Raw genomic sequence first — 8541 nt, 5'->3', positions numbered from 1 at the left:
CTCCACGACTCCCATAACCTGAAATGACAACCACGCCGTCTACCTCCACGACTCCCGTAACTGAAACAACCACGCCGTCTACATCCACAACTCCCATAACTGAAACGACCACGCCGCCGTCTACCTCCACGACTCCCATAACTGAAACGACCATGCCGCTGTCTACCTCCACGACTCCCATAACTGAAACGACCACGCCGCCGTCTACCTCCACGACTCCCATAACTGAAACGACCATGCCGCTGTCTACCTCCACGACTCCCGTAACTGAAACGACCACGCCGCTGTCTACCTCCACAATTCCCGTAACTGAAACGACAACCACACCGTCTACCTCCACGACTCCCATAACTGAAACGACAACACCTACCTCTACTCCCATGACTGAAACGACAACGCCACGTATGTCCACTCCTCCCATAACTGCAACGACCTGATTTTGCTACATTCTCTTTTCCACTCGTGCTTAATCTTACTACACGAGCTTGACATTGACAAATCACATTCCAATTGGGTTTGTGGTACCAAAAGTATTCAAAGTAATCCAGTCCTTTTATGTAAAAAAAAAATTCAATCGCTTTGCATGGTGGTTAACTCCATCTTACATTAAAGTCGTTCTATCCACTCCCAATTTATGAACTGAGAATATACTTCGTGGTATTTTTGCCAATGGCCTTATTAGGAAGGCCCTATGACTAGTTCCACCTTTTGTTGCCCTCATGGCTCTAACTTCCCAATAGCACTGTCCGTATTACTATTGCTCCTCCCCTCCAACCAAGATATTGCCGTTCATGAACCCTCCCATATGCTTACTTTAATGGTATATTGACAACTGCAAAAGTAATCCTGTAAAATGCTCTTTTTTTTTTTTTTTTGCTCCCACAGGCGTGCCATGCACATGTGAATTTGGAGGCAAGATTCTGAATGCTGGTAAGTTAAAGCCCTTTTCTGTTTCTTATTCATGGTTTCATTGACACGATGATAAAATGTGTTTGCCATTTTTCTTGCAGGTGACCTTGTGTACATAGCTAATGGCACCAGCGGTTGGTGCTCCTATGTGAGATGTTCACCAACGTGCATCCTCATCGCCTCGCTCGAACTGTGCCCAACTACAACCGAGCCCACGACGAGCAGCCCTCCAACCACGTACCAATCCACCTCTCTCCAACCTGGCTGCTATTCCAACGGTCGTTATTACCATGTAGGTTTACAATAACCGTTATATGGTCTCGACAACCTTTCCAAATGGATCCCATTTTATTAATGAATGCATACGACCCTGTGACCAAGGGCAATATTAAACGTTTCAAGTAATGTTGTATTGCAGTTTCTTGTTTTAAAGTTTAAATAGTGTTGAACTAATATTAAAGGTGTAAGTGACATGATTCTCTAATCGCCAAGTCTAGTGGTATGGCCCTGGGACATAACAGCTTTTTCAACCAGGATGTATCGTACTTGAGTGTGGAAGTGGTCAATCGCACTTGCTTACCTAAAAAGTGGGCTTTGAAAGAGCACCAATTGAGATTTTGGTTTGCTTCATTTTCTCCATTCTGGAAAAGCAAGAGGCGATTGTTCCGTGCAAAATCTGATCCATGACATTTAAAACTACCTGTTTTTAGATTGCAGCTGCTAAATTTTTTGCTTATTGAAATAGGCTGCACCCAAACCTGTCGCATCCAGATCAAAGTTAAAAGGTTGAAGTGCATTTTGCAGGTGCCGAGCTGGTCGGTCATCCGACCTAGGGCACTGGTCCATTTTCGTTTTCCAGATGAAGGTGCCGTAGCTTTAAAATTGACGGTCTTTCTCCATTTTCTAATATTTACTTGCATACATATTTTGTTTAAGTTAGGATCCCATGTCAGTGCATAAGGCAACACCATCTTCTAAACCGTCAACTTATCTAAATCCATGCCACACAATTAAAATAACATCTCCTACCCCATCGGCAACGATTGAAATCTGATACATAAAAATACACTTTACAAACAGACGTACATGGAGTAGGTGAGGTTAAATGTAGTTCACAATTGATGTGACCGGCTGTGTTATCCACTGCTTTTTAACTGCTAATTTCTAACCGAATCAGTACGATGTCTGAACACTTGCGGCACACTTCACACACATTGCAGTCCTGGTGTAGATGGTACACCATTTGGGTTCAAAAGCCAACCATGCAATTCAATTTTTTGCCTTCTATGTAGCCATGCAGAATGTTCAATAATTCAAGTGGGTTCTGTCTTTATCAGACAAAAGATGTAACATCCCAAATGTAGCGCACAAGCCAAAATGTGTGCATTATGGTCGTCGATGCTTGTGCCAATTTGACCACGCATAAGCATGTGTGCATTTCAGGTATTCTTACTATTGCCTTTTTACTGACTATATAGCCTGCATTAATAGTAACAGGTGGTATATAATTTTTGCAACTTCCCCATGTCAGATACAAGACATTAAAACAACTTCAATTTGTATGTAGAGCTTGAGCAATCTGGTAGCAACCGTCATGATGCTTTTTGACCTTGGTCAAACGTGCTGCTCCCATGCAACGGCATGATGCGCCGCTTCGAATGTTCGATTTTGCAAATTCAGCCACGAGAATGGTAATTGCTCGGATGGAACGACTGCAGTTCAAATCTATGATCTGACGACCCCTAATCCAGTTTTCTGCCCGGAGACTATCTTGCCTCCAACCAAAAATGCTATTTTGAAATGTTTGAGAGCTCTGCCTTCGATTTGCTTTTTATACCAGTTGAAAATTGTACATTCCTTTTTAGTGGTATCTTGCTACTTGTGAATCCCTCCTGAGAACCTATTTTAATTCCTGACTCGGTGTTTGAAAGCCGCTATACGCTGCCACTTACCGCTATGGTGTGGGGAGGCTCTCGGCAGCGGTGGCAATCCAAGGACTGCATGCAAATATACAACCTGAAATGCCACTAAATATCGAGTTAATCAAGCCTGATGGATTGATCTTCCAACTACAGTATTTTGTGTTCCTAAAAGTAGACTTTATAACCTTATCTTTACTTTTTTTTAGATCGATGCCACTTGGACAATGCCGGGTGATAACTGCACACGCTTTACATGCGAGAGTGTATTAGGGCAGGCTTCTGTTGTGGAGGTGACGATCCGCTGTAGTCCAGCCATTAACATCAGCTCTTGCCAACCTGTAAGTAACCATCTGGTTTTATATAAACGTGTTTGTAACACTCCCAGCAATACTAACCTATTGGTATGCTCACTATGCATGTAATCTTCAGAATCCTTGTTATGAATATTGCCATGAATGATTTCGGAGGTTTTTGTCCTGGCAACTTGGGACGCGTAATTTAATTGTAACCCATGAAGTGCATTTGTATAACATTGTCTTCAGTTGGTGATAGGTGAAACCTTTAATTCCAGTAAATCCACATGCAAATTACGTACCCAAAAAAGGAAAACTATGAAGGCCATTGCCCAAAATATAATCTGCGGCAATGGCCCTTCAGAGCACGTGTAGATTATATGGTCGTGGTTGGACAGACTTGATCATTTTAGATGAGCTGCCTCTGGAATCCAAGATGCATTCTAACTGACGCACAATATACCTGTTTGTTTCAGGGAACCGTGGTAAAGGATGAATATGGCTGCTGTTCAAGTTGTCGTCGTAAGAGGCTCTCACCTTTAAATTCTTTATATTAAGTTCGCTTGCTTACGACCGTGCAAATCTTTCGGTCGTTTTTTAACCCACTTCCCGTGATCCAATCGAGCTGACATTTTGCACACAGACTCGTTGTGCGAGACAATTAATGTTCGCTTTCACTCGCTTGATCTCGATCAACTTTTGTACATTTTCACTAATTTGGATTTTCTCACCTTTTTAACAGCTCTGCAGTCTCCTTGTCGGTTATTTGAGGGAAACGTTGAGATCAACTTGCCTGGATGTCAACCAAAAAACGTATCGATGCCTTTCTGTCAGGGGAACTGTTCGTCAATGACAATGTGAGTGACCAGTACATTTTAGACTTAATTACCACAACTTCTAAAATGCTGCACAAGCAAGTATTTGATCGTCATTTCAACAGCTGTAAGTTACATGTGCAAACAATTAAGGCCCTTATCTAAATTTAAAGTTTGAAATTGTTATTCAAATGAGCTGTTTCTTTACTAGTCAATAGGGTTTAAATGCCTGTCCTTGGCAAGTCTCTTGGTGGTAAATCCTACTAGGCCAATTGCTGAACACCTGAGGCACGTTTGGCAATTTTAAGTAACTTGCTGGCTGCAATCTTGTTTTGAAGCTTTCGTAACTGCAGGAATTCATACTCTATGGTTCTTTCAGTAAAGTCACATGTAGAAACAATAACTAATAAATCACGACGTTTCGATGCCAACACCAAGCCATTGCCTTCAGGTGAAAACAATACAGCAGGCGGACCACTGAGGAGGAAATGTAGCGAGCTACTGCAACCATAGGACTAGTGATGGAATTTAAGTGCTAGCAGCACTTAAATATTTAATCGTTCATACATTACTGACATTTGCACTTGAGAATTGTAATATTGTTGTCTTCACAGACTTGACGTCCCATCTATGGCACCGGTGTACACCTGTAACTGCTGCCATGACCTAGAAACTGAGGGTATGAGGATTTCATTGACTTGCACTGGAGGATCTCAACTTTATGACTACATCTACATAAAATCTTGTAAATGCACAAGCTGTTCATGAACATGAAATGTGAAGGTTGAACACTGTTTTGCATCGTGATGTAAATACTGAATTGCTTACAAAATAAATGCAAACCATAACCTCTTGTGCTTATCATTCTTCAAAATTGAGTTTGGTTTTCCTCTTGGAATGGTTAGCATTTTAGGTTCCTTGCATACAGCCATGATTTTTGAGGCATCTTTTTCAGGTGGTACTTTATCGGGGACATTGTAAAGTATCCCACCTAATGTGTTTTAAGGCATATGCCCTACAAATGACTATTTTTTTAGGGGGGGGGGGGGACGGGACGCTTGGTGCATTCTTCCAATTTCGATCAACCTAGTAATGGCACTGCTCCAATGCAACATGCCTGACCAGCAAACGCCTTAACCTAACATTTGACTGGTATAGTCCACGGTGCATCACTGGATTTTGCACGGTTGAAGCCCAACAAAGGAGTGGTAGCATGCGTCTTTGTGGTTCCTAATGAACATTTGACAGGGAACTGGACAGTCTCAATCTGGCAAATTCCAATCTGCCTTGCCGATTAAATGTCCTGTAATATAACGAGCTCGACAAGCCAGATTATTTTGTTGCTCCATTGCCTAGTCCTTTTCCAACTGACGTAATAAGCATCACTTTTGCACCTGGAACCGGTCGGCTGTTTTTGGAAAGCCTCCATTTTTGTTGACGTCTGGAATCTTTCCATATCAAAGGGTTTTTGTCAACATCAATCCAATCTGTGGCTTTGATCGTAGACCTTTGCATATTTTGATTGCAATTTAATTTTGAAGTACTTTGTATCAACTTGACAAATTTGCTCACGTTTTCTTTAGAAATTGTATTTGAACCGTGTCTCCTTGGTGCATGTTGTGCCTTCGCTTGCACATTTAGACCTGCCACATGGGTTTGGCATTCTTTATGGCTGCTCGAACACTGCCACCCACTGGAGGAAGCTGCATTAGATCACCAAACAGAAGCTTCTAGACATTAGGGTTATCCTTAAGCCGCTTCAACCTCTGCTCAATCGAGCCACGCATTTCGTATGGCACCATGGATATATTACTCTGGTTCTTTCGGTTAAGTCGCGTAGGTAGAAAAATTAAATGAAACCATAACATGACGTTTCGATTGCAGCAGTTCCACTGGATTTTCCACCTGACGACCGCATGTGCGGTGATCGAATTGTAATTTTATATTGTTTTCTACCTAATGACTTTACCGAAATAACCAAAGTGTGGATTCTGCAGTTACAAAAGCTTAATCATGGCTGTTTTGTAGATCGTGAACTGCTTCCACTATTCTCACCGTTTTTTAGGTATTCGCCCATAAGAGGGTTTGGCAACTTTCCATCCGTTGCGCACGAACTTTTTAAATTGAATGCAGCGTGTCCATAACTCTAGTGCTGTGACTGCTCCAAAGCACTAACAGCTTTATCACGACGATGGCATTGGCGTATCTGTTCCTTGCACAACTTAAAAAAAAAAAATTTCAGTGCTTGTAAGCCATCCAATTGACCACTGATCTTGTGAGGTGATATTGTATATCACGTTGCCCAACATGGCTTGCTTGGAGCGCTCAATCGTCATATTCCGTCAGGATGTCCATTGGCATCGTCTTTAGGTGGCTTCTTTTTTGAGCTGATTTAAATGCAGTTCCCAACTGACAATACCTTTCTGTGTTCTTACATTTGAGCATTGTATGTCGTCTCTGGCAAATGCTGCCCTGGCTGTTTCAAAGCCCTTCGAAGTTCACGGTCATTCTTGGATTAGACCACGTGGTCGAAATTGTTAAGTAATGTGGGAGCCAGAGGACATCCCTGTCGCACCCAAAGGTGTACAGGGAATGACTCTGACTCCCGGCCACGTAGTTTTACCTGGGCCCACTCACCATCATGAAGGGCCTTAATGATCGTGAGCAGAGGGTCGGACTCAAAGCACGAAGCAGAACCCAGGCCTACTGATGGTATCATAGGCCTTGACCAGGTCGATAAAGCAGAGGTGTAGGTCTTGTTGGAATTCCCTACATCTCTGCTGTAGCAGACGGACAAAATGTGGCATCTGTGCAGGACCGCCCTTTCCTGAAACCGCATTGGGGCTCCGCAAGCCTCTTCTCAGTGTGCCTAGCAAGGCGATGTTGAATAATCATTGCCAGAACCTTTCCCAGCACACTGAGCAGTGAGATGCCCTGTAGTTGGTCTGTGCGGACCACCAGGGCATCCTTCCAATCCTGCGGAACCTGTCCAGTCTTATATCATGTAGGGCAGTCTCTGCACAAATGCTACCCTCCCTCAGCATTTCGCTTTGGAGATCTCTGCCTAGTGCCTTTCCTGGTCTCAGACTCTGGATCGCCTTCACAACTTGCTCAATAGATGGCACCTCAGCCGGCCACTCACAGGGGGTGACTTCTAATATTTGAGGCACCGCAGCCTCGGCAGGATCATCCCCACTTTATCCGACGTTTTCCAGGCTGAGGGATTTCTCCTCTCCCACGAATTCACAAATGTTGAGCAAACCTGTTCCTGGGGGTCGGAGATTGGATTACCGTTCTTTCCCCTAATTATGGTAATAGGTATGGCGCTGCATGTTACTTTAATGGAGTCAGAGCGATTTGTGATCGCGGGCCATTGAGGCAGACTCCATCTCCTCAACCCGTGATCACCACCCATCCTTGCAGCGCCTCACGGCTCTCTGAACCTCCGAGCGAAGGCTGCGGTGTAAGTATCCTCATTCTAGGACGTGGGATGCTGTAGCCAATGAAAGTGGGCCTGTCGCATTTTCTCAGCCAGCCTGAACGCCTCTGTCAGCCAGGGTCTCTGGGGAGGTCTGGACCGTAAACCCAAAGCAGCCATGGCAGCTGAGCCACAGTCCTAAATCTCGCTCATTTCCCCTCCACATCAGTAGGAGTGGAGGACGATGCCAACCGCAGCCGCAAGCCATGATGAAATTTTCGCTTGCAACTTTCATCAGCTAGCTGAGACCATGCCACTATGGGTTTGAATGGGGTTTCTGGGTGTACACCCACCACCAGAGTGGAAGCATGGCAGGTGCATCTTACAGATGACATGTTAATGGTCAGTGGGCAGATCAGCTCCACGGTAGGTCCTGGTGTCAAGGACATGGGCCCGCATCCGCTGTTACGTCACTATGTAGTTCAGCAGATGTTCTTGCTTGGACCCGACATGCATCCATGATGTTGTGTGTGGATGCGCCGATGCCGGAACAGCGTGTTGGTAATTGCAAGCCCATGGGCTGCACAAAAATCTAGCAGCCTCCTACCGTTGTTATTGAGCTGATCTGGCCCATGCCTTCTAATCACTCCAGACCAGGTGCCAGCATCATGACCAACTCGGGCATTGACGTAATTTAACAAGATCACTCTATACCGAGGGGCCACTTTAGCCAGCACCTGTGACAGGAGGTCCTAGAAGGAATCTGACTCATCGGCCTTGCCTGCATCCCTCCACGGATGTTCGTCTTCGGTGGGGGCATAAATAACCATGACCACCACTCCTCGCCTCTGGTTGATGGGAATACGAGCCCAAAGTAGCCTGGGGTTTACAGCTTCCCACACCTCACTGCCACGCTCCCTTCATTATTTTGTTCAGAAGAAGAGCCACTCCCTGTTGTTTGGTAGTCTCCTGTCCCGAGTAGAGGACTGTCTACCCCTCTTGATGGCAGGAGCCAGAGCCGGACCTCCTGAATACCACCGAGATCTAGGGGGTACCTGTCCAGCTCCCGACAGAGGAGTGGCAGACTTTCCTCCGCAGTGAGCGTTCGAACATTCCACGTGGCCACCCGTAGTGGTTTTTGTTGTTTCTGGAGGAGACCCGAGGGTAAAGATTCAGTCTCTTGG

At 44.8% G+C, this 8541-nt stretch overlaps 1 protein-coding gene across 1 annotated transcript; it reads left to right on the top strand.

The window, feature by feature from the left end:
* Nucleotides 1-23: 23 nt before the first annotated feature.
* On the top strand, nucleotides 24-4781 carry LOC133350430 (mucin-2-like). The gene is made up of 7 exons (XM_061564771.1): nucleotides 24-402; nucleotides 886-930; nucleotides 1011-1201; nucleotides 3038-3169; nucleotides 3601-3646; nucleotides 3867-3981; nucleotides 4554-4781. Exons 1-7 carry the CDS (start codon nucleotides 24-26, stop codon nucleotides 4705-4707), a joined length of 1062 nt encoding a protein of 353 aa, XP_061420755.1. The 3' UTR covers nucleotides 4708-4781.
* The last annotated feature ends 3760 nt before the right edge of the window (nucleotides 4782-8541 follow it).

Source organism: Lethenteron reissneri, chromosome 33 (assembly GCF_015708825.2).
Source record: "Lethenteron reissneri isolate LAM-NWPU_2019-01 chromosome 33, ASM1570882v1, whole genome shotgun sequence".
Taxonomy (NCBI): Eukaryota; Metazoa; Chordata; class Hyperoartia; order Petromyzontiformes; family Petromyzontidae; genus Lethenteron; species Lethenteron reissneri.
This window is presented reverse-complemented; position numbering and strand designations above follow the sequence as displayed.

Bases quoted from the DNA above. Each gene is read 5' to 3' on its own strand.
- LOC133350430 (XM_061564771.1), top strand. From the start codon at position 24: ATGACAACCACGCCGTCTACCTCCACGACTCCCGTAACTGAAACAACC. The intron at 3,647-3,866 runs GTAAGAGGCTCT...CCTTTTTAACAG, and splicing joins CTGCTGTTCAAGTTGTCGTC to CTCTGCAGTCTCCTTGTCGG. The intron at 3,982-4,553 runs GTGAGTGACCAG...TTGTCTTCACAG, and splicing joins AACTGTTCGTCAATGACAAT to ACTTGACGTCCCATCTATGG.